A 24,244-nucleotide genomic window follows, 5' to 3' on the forward strand; every position below is an offset into this window, starting at 1 on the left:
AGTGCCCAGACTCTTTGCAGGCCTCTTTCATGCCCCAGCGCCTGGTGGCCGACATTAAGCATGCTGTAGACACTCAGCCAAGCAGCACCCAAGATCTTAGTAGGCACCCAAAAGAATGTAACCCCTCCAGACAGAGAGAAAGGAAAGGCGTGGAGAGTCCAGAGGCGTGTGCTATGCTGGTCTTACCTCCTTTCCAAAGCAGGTAGATGGGGACCACATAGAGCATAACATGCTGAATGTAGTAAATCTCCAGTTCAAAGGGGAGCTGTGTGGAGAAGACAGAGAGACATTCAGAACAGACAGCGCATTAGACTCTGCTAGACACCCTTAGCCTTCAGGACCCACAAGGTGGCAATCGCGACATTCCATCCTTTCACCTCCTGTCACAATACAAAAAAAAAAAAAGAATAAAATGATTGAACTTTCTCATCTCATCTGGCATATTCCAAGCTGTATTTTACAGAAATGGCACAAGGAAAACTATCTACCAGGAAAAGTGTATTCAAATTGAATGGATGTCACATGTAGCAACATATCCACTCGGAGATGCACCATGAAGACCACTGGTGAAAAACGAACTTCAGTGGTTTGTATGGTGCTTTCTGAAGTGTTTCCTTAGGAAAAACATATTTCTACCAGGCAGTGGTGGCACACGGCTTTAATCCCAGCACTCGGGAGGCAGAGGCAGACGGACCTCTGTGAGATCAAGGCTAGCCTGGTATACAGAGTTAGTTCTAGGTCAGCCAAGGCCACCAAAAAAACCCGTCTGTCTGTCTCTGTCTCTGTCTCTCTCTCTGTCTCTCTCTCTCTGTCTCTCTCTCTCTCTCTCTCTCTCTCTCTCTCTCTCTATATATATATATATATATATAATTAAAATACTAATAATACTCTGTAGAATACATTTGAAGAAACAACCTTATAGTTCCACTCTTGGAAAAGCAGATGGCAGAGAATTTAAAAGTTTACTTCTCATTTGAAAAGAACATTCAATGGAGGGTTTAAGAAACTCATATTCAGCCGGGCGTTGGTGGCGCACGCCTTTAATCCCAGCACTCGGGAGGCAGAGGCACGCGGATCTCTGTGAGTTCGAGACCAGCCTGGTCTACAGAGCTAGTTCCAGGATAGGCTCCAAAGCCGCAGAGAAACCCTGTCTCAAAAAACCCCCCCCCCAAAAAAAAGAAAGAAACTCATATTCAAATGAAAAAAAAAAAGAGAAACCCTAGGTGTGGTCAAGTCCAGCTCCAAGAATAATGCGTTTCCCCATGGGATCCCTGGGTGTCTGTTGAGGGTTTACCCTATTTTAGAGTGAGTACTAAGGAGCGCGGCCAATTCTGACAGTTTTCCAGAAAGACCTTCCTTGCCCTCCCCACGTCCAACACTCTCTCACCCATTTCCTATCTCTCTCGAAACAGAACTGCTGAGAGGATGAAAAAGAATATAAGGATATGCTGTATGAAATCCTCAAAGAATTAATTTTTAAAAGACCAAAATGAAAAAAAAAGACAACATAAAATAAAACTCAGTGCTGGACTACTAACTCTGGAGAAAAAAAAAATTGCCAGGTGGTTCATTCAAGGCAAAGTCTCAAGCCCTGGCGCGCATACCTACACACACCCACACACAATACACACAGACACCAAGGCAAGCCCACGAGACAAGAATTCCAGAGAAGGTGTCAGCTGCTTCCCTGCTCCCTTCAGTGTAAGCGCAGAATCAAGTCTGTGTGCTAATGAGAGGAAACAGTTATAGGAACTAAAGCACATGAGCCCAAGGTTGCCTTGTGCCAGGAGCTGAAACCAAGACTTGGCAGCATTCCCAGAATGGTAGCTGGGCCAACTATCGACCCTGGACACAGACAATGGGTCTTGACTACAGAATTCCACACTGAAGGAAAATTTCCCAGGGGCTGAGATTATACACAGCTACTACTTTATGGTCACAGAGGAATGTCTAAACCCAGAAAACGAAACAAGGTTACAAACCAGTCTGCAGAACATGCCACAGCTGGTTATGCCATCTGTCACACAGCATCACTAGCAGAAGGCTGGTATGGCAGCCTAAGAGACTCCAATGTGAATCTAATTGATATGGTTAAGAATGATTATAGTGGTTTTAATTTGGGGTATTATTTATGCTTTTCAAATATTTTTATACAAAGTGCTATTCAATCTCTCACCTTTGATAGATAAGGAACCTAAGGCACAGAGGCAAATGAGGGGTTGGAGGGTAGGGGTAACAATTATTTCAATGAAGTCACCTAAAACGAGACAAGGAATCCCAGGATGGTTTGACTCTCTGGGTAAAGTCCTAACACTGACCACTCTCCAAAATGAGCCTGAAGTCAGGCTACTATCCCATAGTATGGAACACAAAACCAAATCAAGGTTGTGTGTCCAACAGTCACTGTGAATTGCCATGTGATTCCGCTGCCCACCTGTACCCTGTACCCTGTACCCATTTGCCCATGCCTCCTGTAGAGCCCTCTGAGAAAGCAAAGCATCCACCTGCATGTCCTGGTAGGCGGCTGAGCACACTGGCTTTAAGATACGCCATTCAAGCTTGCTATGTCTGTGTTCGAGATTTGACTCTGTTACTCAACATGCCTATGTCTTTGGGCAAGTCACCTAACCACTCTACTCAATTTCTTGGGATCAACTAAATGGAAAGAATTATGGTGTTCTAAGATAGATATATAATTTATATAGTGCTTCATGAGAGACAAGAACTACTATGACAGAAACATTTTGTAAACTATTAACTATACTGCCTCAACTATCTGTTTTTCAGATAAGAAACTGGGGCCCAGAAAGGTAAGATAACTTACATCTCATTGTGGAGGCAGGATTCAAATGCATGCATGCTGACCTCAAATAGATAATCTCAGGCAGTATACATTCAGTTTTTACTCAGTTTCTTTTGGGTGTGGGGGGGGGGGTTGATTCCAAGATCCCACTACCACATTCCAAAATCTGAAGATGTTCAAGTCCCTAGCAAAAAAGTAATTCAGCCCTTGTATATAAACATCTGCCTAGACATTTTAGGGTTAGGAGGATTCTATTCCACTTTTTAATTTTCCTTTTACTTCATGTGTATGGGTGGTTTGCCTGCATGTATGTCTGTGTGCCATGAGCATGCAGTATCCACAGAAGTCAGAGAGGTCATATGATCCCCTGGAACTGGAGTTATATGTGGTTTGAGCTCCATGTGGGTTCTGGGAATTGAACCTGAGTCCTCTGGAAGAGCAAACAGTGCTCGTAGCCACTTAACTATCTCTCCAGACCCCTTTAATTAATAATCCATTTATTTATTTTAGGTGTATATGTGTGTGCCTGAGTGTATACGTGCAGTGCCAAAGAGGCCAGGAGGGCACCAGGCCTCTAGAAACAAAGTTACATTGGCTGTGAGCTGCCCAATGTGGGTCCTGGGAACTGAACCTGGGTCCTCTGAAAGAACAGGGCATATGCTCTTAACCACTGAGCCACCTCTCTAGTACCTGCCTAGATATTTTAGACCAGGCCTGGTCACATGGCCCCAAGACAACTATGAACGCAGGCCACACACACATGTGTAAATGGCAATTTCATGTCACAATGTCAAAAGGCTAGATATCCCTGTTAAATTATATATAGATGACTTATAATCCCTAATGTAAATGTCAATGCTGAAAAAAAGAGAGCCCTCATACTGTGCTGAGCAGGGAATAACAACAAAAGTCTGAACTTGTTTAGCATAGACTTGTGTTTCCAATACATGCAATCCAGTCAGTGAATCTGTGCATGCAGAATCTATGGTAGACACATCTATGGCTGAAGAACTCTACTCTGCCCTGCTCAGTACCCCCTCCAAAAGTCTGTCCCACAGAAGGCGCTGATGCAGAAGGCCACTGTTCTCAACCAGAGTGGTAACAGTGATAGCAAAGATGGGTGCTGTCATGGAACTAGAACATGTCTCTACTTGTCTCTCTACAATTTTATGTGGCCCAGCCCCTTCCTGTTCAAATGATTACCACCTTCATAGTCTGCTCTGCCCGATGTCACTCCCACACACGTCAGAGTGGCTAATCTTTGCCTGTAATGGTTTCCTGAGCCTCTTTACCAGACCTCATCTGGAGTACCCAAGACCCTGTTCCCACCTATTCAAATGCATGCAATGAGGGGTGTCTCACTCCCATTTGAGAGTTCCCTACAATATGATGCCACAAAGAAAGCTGAAATAAGAACAGAGGCCAAATCACAAGGAATAGGCAGGGGGAAGACACAACGGTGGCAATGTGAGAGAACGGAGAGAAAGGGACAAGAGAACTGAGAGCTGTAGAGCCATCACACTAACAGTAGGAATAAGGGAGCAAAAACCAATCCAAAGCTCACAACTACAACAAAAAAGAAGGGAGCCAAATGGCAGCTGAAAATCCAGCCTTTACCACTTAATAGCAAATTATACTTACTAAGCACTTCTATTAAGCACTGTGTGATGTGTTAAATAAAGTTTTCTGCATTATTGTAACATTTAATTAGTGCAAATTTCCAATGCAGTTGTTAAAGGAGGAAATGGCTAGACACATTTGACAGATAAGAAAAATTTAATGGCTTTTTTTCCACAGCAAACATCCTGGGGCAACAGCCACAGCCTCCCTCCCTGGGGCTACAGCCACAGCCTCCCTCCCTGGGGCTACAGCCACAGCCTCCCTCCCTGGGGCTACAGCCACAGCCTCCCTCCCTGGGGCTACAGCCACAGCCTCCCTCCCTGGGGCTACAGCCACAGCCTCCCTCCCTGGGGCTACAGCCACAGCCTCCCTCCCTGGGGCTACAGCCACAGCCTCCCTCCCTGAGGCGACAGCCACAGCCTCCCTCCCTGGGGCTACAGCCACAGCCTCCCTCCCTGGGGCTACAGCCACAGCCTCCCTACCTGGGGCTACAGCCACAGCCTCCCTCCCTGGGGCTACAGCCACAGCCTCCCTCCCTGGGGTGACAGCCACAGCCTCCCTCCCTGGGGCTACAGCCACAGCCTCCCTCCCTGGGGTGACAGCCACAGCCTCCCTACCTGGGGCTACAGTCACAGCAGCCTCCCTCCCTGGGGCTACAGCCACAGCCTCCCTCCCTGGGGCTACAGCCACAGCCTCCCTATGCTGATGCAAGTCAAAGTGAAAAACAACACAAAGGTTATGAGCAAAACAGATCATTAACTTTTTTTCCCTCACTTCCAAGTCAAGATGATTTTTAGCATAAAAGGAAATCAGATGGGAAAATTATCAAATCCGTGTCTAGAACAAGGGCCACAATTTGCTTCCTTCCATCTCACAAACCTGATCATAGTTTTTGCTATGGAGACGGAGCCCACTGGACCCTCCATCCTTGTTTCTACTACAATCACCAAAAGGTGGCCAAGACACTGGGTGATCAGGAAAAACCGGAGTTCTAACTTCCCTATGTCTCTGTCCGTCCCCTCCTCTGTCTCATTTCTCACTTTTTGAAGTCCTCCTCTATATTCTGGGTCCCTCTGGTCATCATTAACACCATCCCCTCTATTTTTCATCACAGCCCAACACTTTCTTATTCTAAAAAACTTCAGTAGCTCCATGAAGACGCTGATGTCCTCATGGGCCTCTCAAGGGACAGCTGCTCCCCCTCCCCTCATTGCAGGCTCTTCACTGCTTGGGTGATGCACTTGCCTTACCTAGCAGAGCTACTCCGAAGTCAGGTGGAATGTGGGTCTGAACTGCAAGAGAGCTGGAGAAGGTGAGAAGAGATGCAAATGAGACAAGTGTACCTAGGTTACAAAATGGGTGTAAACACACATATGCTGGATGAAATTGTGAAATGCACAGAACTCATACCAGGTTCTTCAAGCACTCCAAAGTAACACCTTATGCCCTCCACTTTGCAGACTCCACCCTCTTTCAAGAAGACATGATGGGGAGATGGAAGCTCTAGCTAAGAGGCAGTGGCGATACAGAGGCATAACTGTTAACACTGGAAAAGGCTAAATGCATTTATAGACTGGAAGTAGATCGAGAGAAGTGCAAACAGCAAGGGCAGAAAGTACTAGACAGAGGACAGGGCTCAAAACACAGAGTAAAGGTGAGCCTTAGGCTCCCCAGAGATAAAGAAAGAAAGGTTGGGATAAGAATAACTGTATGCAGGTAGGGTACATGCTTTGTGTTGGAGAAACTGTTGATACCATATTACAGGAGACTTGGTATCACTAAAGGAGTTGTGTGTAGGGCTGGCAAGATAGCTCGGCAGGTAAAAATGCTTGCTGTCCAAGTCTGATGACAAGACTTCAATCCTCAGATCCCATGGGTCAAGAACAGAACCAACTCCTGAAGACTGCCCTCTGACACCCCCTCACATACATACACACCCATACACACATACCCCCCACCACCACACAGAAGAACAGATAACAATAAATTATTTTATCATAAAATAGTTCATATCTGATGTCAGGATGTTCCAAAACTTAATCTGTATCCTACCACCCTCCCTCATTTTTTGTTTTTTGAGACAGTTTCTCTGTGGATATCTATGGCTGTACTGTAAACTCACTATGTAGACCAAGCTGGCTTTGAACTCACAGAGATCTGCTTCCCTCTGCCTCCTGAGAGCTGGGATCAAAGGTGTGTACCATTAGGTCTGGCAATCCACATCCTTTTAAATGGGAAAGGATACAGCCCAGAGGTACAATTGCTCTTGGCATTGTTCCTTCCAGCAACTTTTGGCTTTGGAACAGTTCATCTTCACTAACTAATCACAGACTTTAACTAGCAAATTGAGACCACAAATTTCTTTGAATCAAGTTCTGCCTGTTAGAGGAGTCACAAGAGGATGGCCTACAACCTAGATAACCATCAGTCAAGAGCTAGTTAAATAAGCCACAATACATTCAGGGAACATTAATATTATGGAAACACAAAACATCAGGAATATGGACTATTCTATAAGGTAACTATACAAAGCCATACCATGAAGGGGGTGAGCGTTCTTAGACTAATTAAGTAAATCAATAAAAGTCAATAAAAGTTAAAGAAATAGAATAACCAAACCAATACTTAAAATCTGACTAGACCGAGAAAGGGGGAGTAGTGGAGAAGGAGAGAGGGGAGAGAAAAGGAGAGAGAAAGGGAGAGAGAGAGAGAGAGAGAGAAAGCACATATGCACACACACAAGTGGATATTTGCAGAGACTAGGAAAGGAATTTAGGAGTCTTTTTCTACGGCTATTCACCCTATTCCCTTGAGGCAGCCTCTGACTGAACATGGAGCGCACCGGAATTTTGCTGTTACTTTGTTTTTGCTTCAATTCAGCTAGACAGCAAGCAGCAGCCCACAGCAATTCCCCTGTCTCTCCACCACCACCACCACCACATCCATGCACACCTGGCTGGTAACTTGGGTACTGGAGATCCGAGCCCAATCGCTCATGCTCCCATAGCAAGCACTCTTAGCCACTGAGCCATTTCCTGCAGCCCTAGACCTTGGTTTTTAAAAAGAAGTTATGTAAATTTGGAGAGATAATTGGGCAAATTTGAATACAAATTTAACTAGAATTATAGAATTATTGATGATTTTCTGGAACATGATAAAGCTACTATGGTTATGCAAGAGGATTTCCTTATTCTTCCAGCTGCAGGCTGACAGACCAAATGAGCATAAATTTGTCTCTAACATTCAGCAAGTTTGGAGACAGGATACACTTAGAAAGTGAATGTGGGAGAGTGGTAAGCACTGCTCTAGCAGGAGGGAGAAAGTACTTGATGCTGCTACTAGTTCAGCTTGTCAATGTTTCAATAGCTGTTTACTAAAATGTTGGGGATTCTTTTCAATTTAAATGACATATACCGTCATGAACCAATATTGCAAAAATTGCGTGGTGGGGGGAAGAAAGAGAGAAATAAAATTCATTTAGGAGAACAATTTGTCAATGTTATCAAAAGCTTTAAATGGTCATTCATTTTCACTTGCTTGTCTCCCTCCTAGAAATTTATAATTTATGGTAGCCGGATATGGTGGCACATGCCTTTATTCCTAGGAATAGGGAGGCAGAGGCAGGTGGATGTGTCCCTGTGAATTCAAGGTCAGCTTGTTCCACAAAGGGAGTTTCAAAATAGCCAAGACTGTTACACAGAGAACCCATCCTAAAAAACCACTACCACCAAAAATAATGGAAAGTTATGATAACTTAGATTCTGGCATATCTAAGTTACCAAGAAGTTTTTATTTCCTTTTATTTCATGTGTATGAGTATCTGCCTCCATAGATGTAAGAGCATAAGGTGAGCTCCTGCTGCCCGTGGAGGCCAGAAGAGGGCATCAGTTGCCTTGGGACTGGAGTTGCATATGGTTGTGGGTGCCATGTGAATACTGGACACTGAGCCCTGGCCTTCTGCAAGATCCGGAAGTGTTCTTAACTTCTGAGTCAGCTCTCCAGGTCCCAAAGAAAATTTTAGAAGCAATCCAAAATTTGGAAAGTAAATACAAAAAGGAGAGATCAGTTTAACTGTCCATCAATGAGATTTTCACCAGGAAATACTCTGGAAGATGAACTATGCCACCACCGTTTTTAAAGAAGGCATTAACCATTTCTAGGTGAAAGAAAACAATTTCATTTTTTATAAAATGTGATCTTTTTTATAGGACAAAAAATGAAAAGTTTTTATACATCTTTTGCATAGAACAAAGACTGGACTACAATTTACCAAATTGAATAGGGGAAATGAAGATAACTTGACTTTAGATTTTATATACTTTTAGAGGCAAATTTATTAGCAAATTAAAAGTAGCCCAGTACTAATTGCACAACTAAACTATTTTAAAGCTGCCCAAATGTCAACAGAGGAATACTTCACACTATTATCAGCAGCTGCCTCTTTAGCAGGAAAGGAATTTTCTCAGTATATGCTGTTTCTGCACTCTGCTGTTGACTGCAGCAGCATTACCAATAGTCAAGGTATGGAGTCCACCTACGTGTCCATCAACAGATGTAAAGATAAAGAAAATATCATATATTGGAGCTGGAGAGATAGCTCAGCAGTTAAGAGCACCTGCTGCTCTTTTAATAGGACCTAAGCTCAGTTCCTAGTGTCCATGTTTGGGCAGCTCACAAACAACTGTAACTCTAGCTCCTGGGGACCCAATACACTCTTCTAGCCTTCACGGGCATCCACATGACATGGAACATACACACAAAGATACACACACGTACATAAATGAAATAAATTTCCTTTAAATAAAGAAAATACAGTATAGATGTACAATAAATAGCATTCAGACTCATCGGAACCCACCCCTTACTGAGAAACTAGTAGCAGTTATTAGCTACTGAGGAAGGAAGAGTTATTATTCTTTAGAGATGTGGCTACTGACAGGCTGCCCATACTTTAGTGGATGTACATATGGGTAGCACTAAATGGATTTAGTAGACTCTTATTTTACAAATAAAGACAAGGACATGAAATTGGGAGGCAGACATAGGGGAGGAGATCCACAGGGAGTTGGGAGAGATGGGAGGGTATCTATGATTGAATTTCATATCTCATTGCATACACGTATGAAACTGAAAGAATCAAAACTAATAATGAAGGCCTGTCATTTGAAACAATCCAGTTGATGCTTAAATGAAGTAAGTCAGACATGAAAAAGCAAGCCCCACATGAATGCCATCACTGTTAGAAGAAAAAGGAAGAACAGGGTATAGAGAGTGCTTCTATTTTGTAGTTATTTTTAATTTTTGAGCGTCTACCTACAGAATCTTAAGCATATTCTTCCCCTGCCCTTTTCTTCCTATCCCCTTCCCATTTGTCCCCTTTTTCTCCTAGATATTTTTTATACTTTTCTGTGTCTTATACTTTATACTATTATATAAAATGCAACAACCACATATAAGAGAAAACACAAATATTTGTCAATCTGAAACTGGTTAAGCACACATTCAGTACTGGTTCTCATGAAATTTGCTATGTAGACCATGCTGGCCTTGAAATTCCAAAGATCCATATGCCTCTACTTTCTGAGTGATGGGATTAAAGCATCAGGGGTTCTCAACCTGTGGGTCATGACACTTTAGAGTCATATATTACAATTACATTACAATTCGTAACAGTAGCAAGATTACTGTTAAGAAGCAGCAATTAAATCATTTTATGGTTGGAGGGGTCACCACGACATGAGGAACTGTATTAAAGGCCTGGAGCACTGGAAAGGTTGAGAACCACTGGGTTAAAGGCATGTGCCACCACACTCAACTTAAACATTATTGTCTTTATGTGTGTCAGAGGACGTTTAGTCAAGAAAATGGATTAAGCTACTAATGATGGTTAGAGTTCATATGTGCTATTACTTTTTTAGTTCTTTCCCTCTGAGTATCTGAACATGCTTAAAAAATCACTTCCAGACCCATGGATGAACTTCAGTAGTAGAGGGTTTGCTAAGGTCACTTCAGGCCTTGGGAATTGGTCTCCACCACACACATACACAGAAAAATAGTAAGGGTAGATCCCCAAGATCCATGGCAATTTTTATCTCTCCTAATGACTCTACTCACAAATATCTTTTGAGGTAAGGTACCCACAACCCAAGCAGGCACACTGTGATCCGCCTCATTCCCTTTGCTGACATTATAAGGTGAAATGAGTGAGTAAGGGCAGCACGCTGGTCTTTCCCCCCAGCACCACCCCTGACTTCCTCCTTTGTTCTCTGAATCTCAGCAAATAGGAACACACCAGTACTTGCCAAATGGCTGCTAAGCTTCCTAGTGTCAAGGGAGATATTTTGAGCTTAGCAAAGACGCTACTTGCTCTGGTGACACAGCAATTTGGGCGAGCGTATTTCATGGTGTAAAAAGCATAGTTGCCCAGACCTGCCTACTTTGTTTGGACAGGCCCATAGAACTATATGGAGTGCCAGTTTCAGCTCTTTGAGCCATGAAGTACTCTGCAGGATTCATTTAGCTCTTTATTTTAACCAAGGTGAAAATGAACTCTCTTAGTTCCAGATCTTCCACCTCTCACTGACTTTGGAGCTGTTACCTGTCCTCATGGGAAATGACCAAATGCTACTCTAGTTGCTGGGTCCTGAAGTCACATCTGAAAGGAAGGGTGAAGCAAGAAGCCTTGATGGCATAGGATGCTGAGTGAAAATGACAATAATCACAGCAGTAAGAACAGCAACTACAATGCAGAGCTCCTAGGGAATATATCATCACAAAATCCGAGGTATTTCCCTGAGTTTTAATGATGAGGAGAAAGAACATAATGATAATGATCAATACTTCCTAACTCTGATGGATTTCACTATCTCCCCAAATTTCGAGTGTTAAAGTCATAACCCCAATACTTAGTTATGTGACCATACCTAGAGACAGAGTCTTTAAATAGATCATACAGGTGGGTTCTAGTTACCATTAGGTCCTAATTCAATAGACCACCAATATCCTCTAAGTTGGAAAAGATTAGGACACATAGAAAAACATGGAAGACATCAAGGAATGAAAGAGGGGACCCAAGATGAATATTATCCACTGATCTCTTGATGTTGGACCAGTAAGGAATACCCATTTACCCAGTGTGTGGTACAGTCCTTATTACAGAAGTCCTAGCAAGTTAATACCCTGGCCAACTGTGGTGGCCAATCTTCATCTTCAACCTGGCAAGACTTAAAATGACCTAGAAAGCATATCCCTGGGCCTCTGGTTCTCAATGATGTGACTCTTTCTAATGTGGCGACCCTTCAATAAAATTCCTCATGCTGTGGTGACCCTCAACCATAAAATTATTTCATTGCTACTTCATAACTATAATTTTGCTACTGAGCGGTGTCTCAGTTCCTAAGACCACCAGAAATGAGTGTTGTCCGATGCTTCTGACCTGTGCACAGGTTGAGAACAGCACTAGGCTACCTCCATGTGTATTTCTAAGAGGTTTGACTGAAGAGGGAAGAGCTACCTCAGATGTTGAAGATATCGCATACACCAGTATTCTAGTCTGAATAAGAAGGCAAAAGTTCCCTGAGCTGAGAACAGTGCTCAATGTCCTCTGCTTCTGGACTGCATGCAAGGTGACAGCTGCCCCACGTTTCTGCTGCCACAGAAACTAGCTCCACCATGGACAACTTGCAGCATGGAGTGAGTTTAGTCAACTACTAGAAACCAAACGGCTATTCCAGGTAGATCAGAGAAGGACACTGGTCAACTTATGTGAGGGGAGGTCACAATGAAAAGTGTATAGTTATAGGCATGAATCATGCTAACATACTCTTGGGTAGAACATGAAAGTCCTAGAAAATGACACACACACGATACCATCTTCATAAAGGCCAGTAAACAACTAAAACTAAATAACATCTTGTTTAGGAATCTATAACTGCATACTCATGTTTATAGACATATCTGCACACCTGAGAGATAAAACAATTTTTGGGGAAATTGTACACACGGATATAGTATGTACTGATCAGTGCCACTCCCTATCCCCTGGACTCCAATTCTTCCTCCACTTCTGACCACTTTTCTCTCCCAATTTCATTTGCTCTCTTTTTGGAAACCCTCTGAGTAAACTTAGTGCTGTCTGTATGTGCATGATAAAGGCCCATCAGCTGGAGCATTGGCAACCTTCAGTTGCCACATCCCTGAAGAAAATAGACTTTCCTCCGCTCAACAGCCATCAACTGCGAATAGCTTCTCAGCTATTGGGTGAGGCTTCATGAGGCCTTCTTCCATCTGCCCTGTGATTTTGGACGCTTGATCTTGTGTAGGAATTGGGTATGCAGTCACTGAGCGGCCATGAGCTGATGTGTCCAAGAGCCCTGTCATGTCCAGCAAGTATCGCTTCTGCTATGTGTGTCCACTACTTCTGACTTGTAAAGAAAAATAAAAAACTTTCCAATGGAACTTTTTTAAAAGACAAGCAAAGAAATAATAACTGTAACTCAGGCCAGTTGTTTTCTCTTGGGGGCGGTTAAGGCCAGAGGCAGCAGGAGTGGAAGGCTAGCACATGGGTTAGTTCTTATGCTAGGCTTACAGGAACTATGTTGCCCATAAACAAACACATGCAAAAGCAAAACAAAAACAAAACAGGCAGGAATGAATGGCAAAGATGCTAGAAAGCCACGATTGCAAATTTGATGACCCCAACTGTGTGTACCAATATCTATTTAAAAGAGAGAGGAACAGAGGTTTGTTTAACTAGCCTGTTCATTGTTTTAAAGCTTGTTAAATGGCTGAGTTGGGATTTTAACTCAAGACATCTAACTTCAGAACCCATGACTTCCACCACTGTGGTCTCCTCCATTCTTTATGCCACTCTACTGATAGAATAGAGCTAGGGTTACCTGTGAGACTCATGCCGGGCTCTACCTGGCTACTATGAGATGGGCACTGCCGACAGAGGTGGACACAGAGGTTCTGAAATTCACCAGCTCTGAAGCACGATTAATAAAAACTAAGAGACAGATACTGGGGCTCAACGTGAAGGTCAGAAAAACAAAACAGCCAGCCACTGGCTCTTACCTCTACCTCAGTGCGAAATGGCGTTCCTGCCTCCAGGAATCTCAGAATGAGACTGTGTGTGAGAGCTGTCTCCTCCCATTTTATAATCCTCTCTAGGGTTGGGATTAAACCTGGTTTCTGCGGCAAACTAGTGTAGCTACTGGGATTAAAGGTGTGTGTCACCACTGCCTGGTCTGTAAGGCTGACCAGTGGGGCTATTTTACTCTCTGATCTTCAGGCAAGCTTTATTTATTAAAGTACAAATGAAATGTCACCACACAACTCTAGGTTTCACACTTTTTCAAACTTTTGCACGCTGTGATGCAATCTACAAGGCCACTTTCAGGGTTCACAAGAAGGTACATCAGGTCTTGGAAGACTAGCCAGGAACGCATTGATTTCTCACTCAAGGAGAGAAAGTCAGTACTTGTTTCTCTCTGCAGAACCCAAAGGAAAAGCTAAGCTCAGAGACAGTTTAAAAGGTCTCCAGAGGAACCGAGGGCAAGGCAAAGGTCAATCAGACTGTTTCTGTAGAGGCCAAATGACACATCCAGAGTGACCTGCCCAAGGCTGGACCTGATGCTTAGTAGAGTGGCAAGGGGCTCAAAGAGGGCCTTTCTACCCACTCACCAGCCCAGACATCATTCCGTCCTGCCTCAGATTGCAGATTCGACCCTGACCATTTCATCCACATAAAGTTAACCCCCACTTCCTCAATAGCCCAGGCCATCTGTGGTACCCTCCCCCACCTTCCCTATTTACTGACTTCAAAGGACTTCAGCATCAAGTGGCTAGAGATAAGGCCAGTCTATAAGCACTAAATCAAAGGCTCTCGGTCTTGCTGTAACAGTTCAAGGGCACTCAGCCTGCCCTCTATCCCTCAGTTACCAAGTTGGGAATCTAGTTAATCTACAACCCTCTGGAGGACCCATTTCTGGGGATGGGGGACGTTTTATAGGCAGGCCTGAAAATGGGAGGCAGGCCTCCTCGTCTTGCTACCTTCAACATCTTTCTTAATTCACCATATAAGCCTTGCTATAAGCTTCAGCCAAGTCCACCACTTTCTCCATCAATTAAAGGCAAACATCAAACACCTCCCTTCAAGCCACAAGACGTGAAAGGTACTTGACTATATCCTGGCATGATTAGACGCTGTTCACTTCTCTTTCTACTTCTCTTGGAGTTCTTTCTCCCATTCTGTCTCCTCCCAGGTTTCAAAGCTGTTCCCAGATTTTCCATCAACACTAACAGTTGATAAATTTATACTCCCAGTAGATCCTGTCTCAAGCAACATAGTGTGTACAATTTTTATCTCTATAAGATTGGCACCAAAAATAATCTTCTTTGGATAGAACCCAGCAATTTGTAGTTTCATAAAACTCCCTAAGGATATTTGGGTGTAGAAGTGTTCAATGTACACTTCGAAAAATAAAATCTCTTAATCTCTGAATGGGAAGTGTAGAAACTAGAGCAAGTTCACAAAGGAATAGAAGGCAGCTGCCAGGGAAATGTATTCATTAGAATAGTAATGTGACTAGCACTCAAAACAACTACAAAAAGTCAGAATTACAGGAATGACAATTAATAACTGCTGTTGGACAGCATCACTCTGCAGGGCACTGGCTGGAGAACCTTCCGCATACTAATTCTTATGATGTGTCCCTCAGATAGCTTTAAATTTTCCTTTTTATATACAAGGAAATTGAAAGGAGATATTAATTGGGTAACTGGCCCAAGGTTACTCATAGCAACAGTAGGTAACTCGGGAGGCAGAGGCAGGGAGATCTCTGTGAGTTCGAGGCCAGCCTGGTCTACAGAGCTAGTTCTAGGACAGGTTCCAAAGCTACAGAGAAACCCTGTCTCAAAAAACAAACAAATAAACAAAAAGAAACAGGTAAACTAGACAATTTGACTATGGGATTTGATATTCTTATCCATTTACCTATACTACCTTTTTGGGTACAGAGGAATACCTTTTTTTTTATTTTTGTTTTTTCTGAGACAAAGTTTCTCTATATAACAGTCCTGACTGTTCTGGAACTCACTCTGTAGACCAGGCTGGCCTTGGACTCACAGAGATGTGACTGCCTCTGCCTCTCATGTGCTGGGATTAAAGGTGTGCAACACCACTCCCGGGCCAGAGGAATACATTTAAACTTGATTACAAAGGACATGACATTTTGACATCCACTGTTTATTCTTTCCCTCCCCCAACCCATGCAAACTAAGACAGGGAATCATCTATTTATATGGGAGTTGATCATGCCTCACACACCCCAACATATTCATTTAGCAAATGACACCACCATCAGTAAAATACAAAGGATGATGTCTTGCCTTCATGAACGTTAAAGCCTTATACTCCCTCACCCCAGAGGCTGATTTCTAGAATGTAGAAATTTAGCTTAGTTTAGTTCAGTTTAGTTTCAAGGACTCAAGGCCACTGATAAATTAGTGGCATAATAGGTCAAGTTGACTTTCTGCTATCTCACAGAAAACGGCAATACTAAACACAATGTAGGTATTTGTTGACTGACGGAAAGCTATTTCTGAATAAGGACAACCTGTAGACAAACTTGTCCTCCTAACTTCTGCTGAGGAAAAGGACATGGTTATAAAAAAGATTGAAAAGGGTTGGAAAACCAGATCAACACACTCATTTCTGATCACTCAAATGCTAAGTTTTTTTTGTTTGTTTGTTTGTTTTGTTTTTTGTTTTTGGATTTTCGAGACAGGGTTTCTCCGTAGCTTTTTCTGGTTCCTGTCCTGGAACTAGCTCTTGTAGACCAGGCTGGCCTCGAACTCACAGAGATCCACCTGCCTCTGCAGGTGCTGGGATTAAAGGCGTGCGCTACCACCGCCCGGCCAAACGCTAGTTTTTAAAGAGGTCTTTCACTGAAAAAAACCCTGCATGGAATAGTTTGAGTTGTTTTTTAAGGACACTTGGAACGATTGGTGGACAAAGGTATGGCCTAATTGCAGAGTGCTTGTCTTGCATGCAGGAGACCAGGAGATGGACCCACAGTGCCACCCAAAAGAAAAATCTGAAACAAAAGGACTTTTCTGGCTATTTTTACCAAGTAAAAACAGGACCCCAGTGAAATAAGTGGGATCCATTACATCATCATTTTCCAGTTTAGCTAACTAAATGTGAGCTGAGTTTTATATAGGCTAATGAGACACAGGGAATGAGCAAATATTTTGCAGAGTCTAAGAGAGGTGAGACACCCCCCCCCCCCCCCCCCGCAAAGAACTACACTTTAGTTTAGAGGAACATGAGAAACACAAAACAGTCTCTTCACTTACAGTGGGAGGGCAGGCCCAGTCTTGTAATTTAATGCTGATTTAGGACAGGAGGAGCAAAGGAGGCTTTTCCACTATCCCTTTCAAACCACACGGACCTCACCATCTGAATATACACTACTTGGGTAATCCAAAGACCATAGAGTGAGAGTTTCATATGGCATGTCTCCATACTAGTGGCCCTAATGTGACTAGCAAGAGCAAAAACAAGTCCTCTAGAGAAACTTGACACTCCAAATATCCCCCCAAATAAACATCCTAAGGAAAAGAAGAAACTTAGAGTAAAATAACAGTGCTAGGCAAAGACATAAGGAGACAAGATCTCATATGACAGACTACACCATTCAGTGTTTTAACAATTAAATATACAGTAATTGACACAAAAACTCAATAGGTGACTTACTAATTGGGTACAACTAAAGAGATAGGAACTGGACTATAGAACTGAAGGCATTATCCCAAATGCAGTATATAAAGACAAAAAGGTGAAAACTATGGAAGAGAGACTAAGGACTTGGAAGATAGGGATGAATAATGTTCTTCCAAATATTGTTCCAGAAGATAGATAGAAAGGCAGCTTCAGTGGGTATTACAGCCTGGACTGTTCAGAAACCTTCTAAAAGACACGTACAGACAGACTTGAACAGCTCAGAGGAGTCAGGAGTATAGTTTGGTGGTCTGGTGAGTGCCACATCCCCAGTTGCATGGGACTGGGAGAAGAAGGGAGAAAAGGGGGAAGGGAGGAAGGGGAAACAGAAAAGAGAAAGTCTAACAGAATAAAGAAAAGTTAACATCAAAACATCCCATAGTGAAACTGCAGAACATCCAATACGAAGAATCTCTTAAAAGTGACCGAAAAGAAAAGATTTTTTTTACTAAAACTATAACACTGATCATTGACTTTTCAAAGCACAGACTATAAAAGACACAATATAGAGAAAATATAACTTCATTTTACATGGGAAATATGAACCTAGAGAATGTGAAGCAATGAAAAAGACCTCCAAGAATGAAAGAGGAATATATATATATATATATATATATATATATATATAACTGTGTGTGTGTGTGTGTGTGTGTGTGTGTGTGTGTGTGTGTGTGTGTGTGTGTAAAATCATAAAGTAATTCCAGAAAAAAAAGATCTGAGGTGCAATAAGAAATGCCAGCTATGTCAGTTTTTCATGACTAATGAAATCATCCATGGTGGGCTACTTGATAAAGAAAAAAGTCTTCATTTTGCTAATAGTTCTGGGGTGTAAGATTTAGGTACCTTATCTAGTGTTGACCTTCTTGCTGGCAGAGTCATAACGCATAGATTTGCTTGGCAAGAGACTAGGGTAGAGGGGGGAGACAGGTGGTGTCCTAGTGTTTGCTCTTCTTATAAAGCCATCACAATTCAACCATGGACACTATACGCTAAGTTACTCATCATTTTCCGAGGGTTCTATTCCAACAACTCACTGCTACACATAATTTCCACTATCCCAATAGATCACAACAAGGATTATCTTTCAGTATATGAAGCCTTGGTTCACAGAAGGTAGCTCTCCAAATCATATCTACATCACAGCAATGAGTAAAAAGGGGGATAAATATGTATTCAATGAACACTGATTATATAAAGCAATGCTATGCTTTCTAAAAAGAAAAGCTAAAAACAAAAGAAAAGAAAAGCTAAAACGATACAGAATAAAAACTATTTTGTTAAAACAAGCATCTAAGTTGAGGGATGCTAACTAAATATTATAGGATCTATATGTAAATAAGTAAGATTACATTCCTACCTAATACAATATACACTGCTAGAGAAATATCTAGGAAAGATAAAAAAAAGTCTACGCCAAAAAGGTTGCACATAACCATAGCTGCATTTTTTTTTTATGTTTCAAAACAGGGTTTCTCTGTAGCTTTGGAGGCTATCCTGGAACTCGCTCTTGTAGGTCAGACTGGCCTCAAACTCCATAACTGCATTTTTAACAATAGCCTAAAGTAAAAATCATTAAGATGCCCATCGATTGGTGAATAAAAAAGCATGGTGTATTCATACACTTGAATGGCACATCCACATAATCAAATGTTATTAGTAGGTAATAAAGGAGGAACCTTGAGAACTGCATGCTGAGTGAAAAGGAAGACAGAACAAAGGGGAAAAGATTACATGATTGCTTTGGAGCACAGTGCAAAGAACAGGCAGACCTAGAGAGGCAGAAAAAAAAGATTAGTTGTTGCTTATACTTGGGAGAGATTCTAGAGCACCATGGAAACACTAGCTAAAAGACACAGATTTCTTTGGGGCTGATCCAAATATTCGAAGATTTATTGTGGTTTGGCTGTACAAAAGTGAATATACTAAAAAGCAGTGAACTGTATAGATTAAGTGGGTATAGATTTTGCTGTGAGAATTGTATCTCAATAAAGCAATTCCTAAGAAAGTGTTATAAGGGACTGGTAAGATGGTTCAGCAGGTAAAGGTATAAAGGCACTTGCCACCAGGTAAAGGTATAGACACTTGCCCCCAGTCCCACGTGGTAAGAGAGCACTAACTGCCACAGACTGTCTTCTGACCTCCACGTGCGCACCAGCATGTGTACATGGACATGCATGTACACACACCACAAATAAATCAGTTTACTTAAAGATGATATGGCTGAAAAATCAGAAAAAAGACATGGCTACAAAAAAACAAAAGGGAAAAATCCCAACATGCAGTTCATAACCTAAAGTAAAATGTAATAGTCCATGCAAGACACAGCAATCACATGTGTGCTGTCAAGCAGCCTCTTTTTTTTTTTTTTGGTTTTTTGAGACAGGGTTTCTCTGTGGCTTTGGAGCCTGTCCTGGCACTAGCTCTTGTAGACCAGGCTGGTCTCGAACTCACAGAGATCCGCCTGCCTCTGCCTCCCGAGTGCTGGGATTAAAGGCGTGCGCCACCACCGCCCGGCTTCAAGCAGCCTCTTTTAGTTAAGTTTTAAAGATTCATTCCTAAATCTGGGTGGTGGTGGTGCATGTCTTTAGTCCCAGCAATCAGGAGGCAGAAGCAGGTGGACCTCTGGGAGTTTGAGGCCAGCCTGATCTACTGGGTGAGTTCCAGGACAGCCATGGCTGTTATAGAGAAACCCTGTCTCAAAAAATCAAAAGGAAACAAAATTAGTCTTTATTTTTATGTGTAGGTTGGAAAGGTGTTTAAACACAAGTACGGGTGCCCTTGGAAGCCAAAAGAAGGCATCCAAACCCCTGGAGCTGAAGTTACAGATGGTTATGAGCAGCTTTATGTGAGCAGCAAACATTCTTACTATCAATCCATCAGTCCAGCCCCTATTTTATTAGTATATTTTAGTCATATATAATGGGCTTCATCAGGACAATTTCATCACATACAGAATGTGTTTTGATCATATTCACCCCAGGAGTTTCTTACTCCCCTCCCCCTCACACTGATTCCTTCCCTGTTCCATTTCGATTTTCATGCCTTTTTGATGTGACCAAATGAGTTTTATTACATACAGGAGCATGGGGGAAAGGTTATTTAAAAAAGCATGGGCAACTTGCCAGTGGCTACACCACTGAAAAGAATGACTCTCCCTATCTCAGAAACTATTAAGTGTGTATAAATCCTTATGGCGAGGTGGGGCTCTATGAACTCCTCCCCTCTCAATGATGGCTAGATAGGTCACAGGTTTTAGTGGAGAAGGTACTGCTATTGCCTTATATATAACTGTGCGTGTGTGTGCGTGCGTGTGTGTGTGTGTGTGTGTACAGAGAGAGAGAGAGAGAGAGAGAGAGAGAGAGCTGCTTATACAAGCAAACGGTGGGCAATGGTGGTCGAAGTGACAAGTGATGTCTGTAAGGTTAGCCCTGTGCTGAGGAGATGACCCAGTGGGTAAGAGCACTCACTGTGAAGCATGAGGATGAGTTCAGATCCCAGGTATCAACATAAAAAAAAACTGGCATGGCCACATACAACAAGCAGGTTGACCCCAGGAGCTCCACAGCCAACTTAGCTGAAAAGTCAAAGTTCTAGTTCAATGGGAGAGCCTGTCTCAAGAGAATGAGGTAGAGAGATATAGAGAAAGATGTCTGGCCTCCACATATGTATGCAGTGAAGTGCACACACACACTCTCACATGCATGCACCAGATATACATACAATACACACACAGACATACCCCCAAACTAAAAAAAGAAAGCTCAGCCCTAAATGTCGCATTTATATAGCTAATTCATACTCCTCCAATGCCTAAAAAGCAGAAGAAAGGGCGGGAAAGGTATAAGAACTGGAAGAAGGGAGGTATGATAGAGAATGCTGTCTTCTTGGCATGGCATGGCCACTGTAATCTTATGCTCTTTTGTGTGTACTGGAATACACAGTCCTGCCTGCCTTCATTCATAGAGCTCATATATTATGGTTTGGATATAAAGTGGGTCCAAAAAGTTCATGAGTTGAAAGTTTGGTCCCCAGCAGGTGGATTCAAATCACCGAAAAGTAGCCAGATTCAGGGGGCTTGGGCATAATTAATGGATTTATCTACTATGAATTCATAACACATAAGGCAATGCTGGACATGAGGACTAGTTAGAAGTGGTCACTGGGAATACAGCCTGGAAAGATACACTCTGTAACCAGTCTCCTTTCCTTCTTTCCTCCCTCCCCTCTTTTGCCTCCTGGTCTTCATGATCAGTTCTGATCTACCACGGTGCCCCCATGTTGACACAAGTTCAGAGAGCAATGATTCAGCCAAGCACACACTGAAGCCATGAGCAGAACTAAATCCTTCCTTCCTTTGAACTGTTTCTCTCAGACGTTTCTCATGCCAACAAAAGACTAGCATATCATGGGAAAGACTATCACCTAGGACCTCTTAGAAAACATCATGTTGGAACAAGACATCCTCCCTCTGATTAGCAGAGGACTTATCCAGTCATGAGGGACTTACAGTTCTAACACTGAGACAAATTCTATCATCAGTGAGTTTTCTGAATGGCAGTGGCCACAAAGGTGTGAGTCAAGGGTAGAATGGGAACACAACTTGAGTGAATCCATGGTTGGCATGTTCTGTAAGGGTCTGCCCTTAAGCCTGGAAACAACACAGGGCCCATCTCTTTCACCCAGCTAAAGGTGACTTCTAGCCTAACTCAAAGACTGTGAAATGGCAGGTGTATACAGCGAATGTGCCACGAGGCACAAATGGGAGTCACCCAATTGTTTCAATACCAAGTAGATGCCCTGACAAGGTTTCAAGTTACTTAGGCCTTGACTACCCCTCCATGTGGAAGCTTGCCTCCTCTACCCCAACATGCATACACACACCCGACATATTGCAAATCCCTAAAGCCTTCTTCATGGAGCTCTATATTCCTGAGGTTTGTTTTTACTGTAGGTCTCAGGGAAACAGATGGGGAGATCATTAGTTAATATGCCTTTGGAAAAGACTCCTGGAAGGCGACAGGCCATGGAGAAGCTTCCTTCCCAACCAAATCAAAGAAAGCAACAGTTAAATAGGCATTTAGATCATGTGTAGATCCAATAATAACAGTAAAGCTAAGAATACCCAGAGTTATGTTTTCATTTGATTCTGAGACATTTCCTATGGTAGAAGGAATAGGCATACTGCTTGGTGAATTCCCAGCCCAGAAGCTGTCCTATAGAAAGGTCAAACGCAGAGTAATCAGGCACCTCATACATCCACTCTTCTTGTTCTCTGGCCAACAATCAAAGAGGCTGTATCTAAGTTGCTGCCATCTTAGAAAACTAGTCTCCTAGTCCAGATGTACATATTGAGATTCTCTGAGCCCCCTGCTTGCCATTTTAAGCCAGCATAATTTACAATTGCCAGAAATGCTTGAGAAGCAGTATATATGCTTCTGGTGCCAAGCCTGGCCGGGTTTACAGATTTTCATTTAGCAGGTGTCTGTTGCTAAATCAGTAGCAGCTGCTAATTGTTTTTTCTCCCTCAGACCCTTAGACAGAATGAAACATCTGCTGTTCTCTCACTTTGGGTTAAAATCAGATACCTTATCATTTCTCCTTTGGGCTTCATTTTTATTAAAAAGATCTCAGCTGATGCCTAGAGCAGGCCATCTCAGTGCAAGAGGGATTTCCAAGGACAATACAGCAAAGTGAATCTGTTTCCTGTCCAGATCCCATGCCAGAAAGCAGTTTGGCTCAATGGGGGCGCTTCATGTCCATGGCCATACAGGCAGCAAGGAGCTTCACTTGGAGACCCACACCCCTTCAAATGCAATGTCCTTTCCTACCCCAAATAGCTCCCCACATTGGAAACTCCCATGCCTACATGCTCTTGTCTCCTCCAGGGAATGGAAGAAGTTTTCAGTATCTACATCATAGTACCATGGTGAACAGAAACCCTGGAGGAGTGGGGAGAGAGCCACGGACAGCAGATGGTAAGGATGCTGTTATTTGTAGATCTACTTCCAGTTTATACCAGTGCTCTTTGGTAGTTTGGTGGGGACCACTTTCTAAATATTTTTATTATTGTTCTCAAAAAGAATCCATTTGCTCTGCTCTAAGTATGAGTACTGATCTTAAGCCAAATGATTCTCAAAGGCACCTTAATGACAGTTAATGTGTTTTATATTACTAATAACATTAGGTGAGCTTTATTGAACATTTACTACAATGTGTGAAACTTGAAATATGTACCTCATATTCTTTGTCTTACTGAACAATGATAAGATTTTTTATCATCTTACAATATGAAACTGACTATCAGAAAGTTATTGGTGCGATAGAACAAATCCCAGAACAGTAGCCTGTCTACATTGAAAGCATGTGTTCTGCTGAAAAGATGTGTAATATTAAGAAATTGTTATTCTAACTATGATTATGGTATTGTAATGTGTGCATCCTTATACTTTCATTTCAAATTACATGAATTCTTTTTCCACATATTCAGGAATAGCTATTTATGTTGGATGAAGGTAGACTTGAGAAAGAGTAAAGTACACCGATTAAACAAAGCATGAGCCATGAGTTGAAAACTGCTGAAACCACGAGACAGATGCACAAGGATACATCTTTCAATTTTCTGTAATATAAATCTTCAAACAAAGATGTAATGAGTAAATATTAAATAGCCAATTGGATCATTACATATTATATGTATATTAAAATATCAGTGTACCTTATAAATATATATGATTATGTGACAACTGAAAAAAATTGAGACAAGGTCTTTCTATGTAGCCCTGGAAGTCCTGAAACTCACTCTGTAGACCAGACTGGTCTCAAACTCACAGAGACCCTCCTGCCTCTGTCTCCCCAGTGCTGGAATTAAAAGGCATGTGCCATCATACCTTTTTAAATATTTGAGATACAAATGTTCTTTGCACTGATTTGATCATTACACACCAGTAATTCACATACCAAATTATACTGTATCCCATAAATTCATACAATTAAAATACTAATTAATAAAAACTACAGACAGACGACGCTACATGCAC

The 24,244-nt window shown here is 42.3% G+C and overlaps 1 protein-coding gene across 5 annotated transcripts in view; it reads right to left on the bottom strand.

Annotated features, from left to right (window-relative positions):
• Positions 1–24,244, bottom strand: part of LOC121444983 (transmembrane protein 164) — a 212,387-nt gene that overhangs the window by 83,714 nt on the left and 104,429 nt on the right. For all 5 annotated transcript variants that reach the window (XM_041646950.1, XM_041646949.1, XM_041646946.1 and 2 more), the window contains one exon: positions 187–265. In XM_041646950.1, coding sequence (XP_041502884.1) covers positions 187–265 — 79 coding nt within the window. The remainder of the gene's footprint in view (positions 1–186; positions 266–24,244) is intronic.

The sequence above is a fragment of the Microtus oregoni genome, unplaced genomic scaffold (assembly GCF_018167655.1).
Source record: "Microtus oregoni isolate MIOR12 unplaced genomic scaffold, Mior012 000152F_000, whole genome shotgun sequence".
Classification (NCBI taxonomy): domain Eukaryota; kingdom Metazoa; phylum Chordata; class Mammalia; order Rodentia; family Cricetidae; genus Microtus; species Microtus oregoni.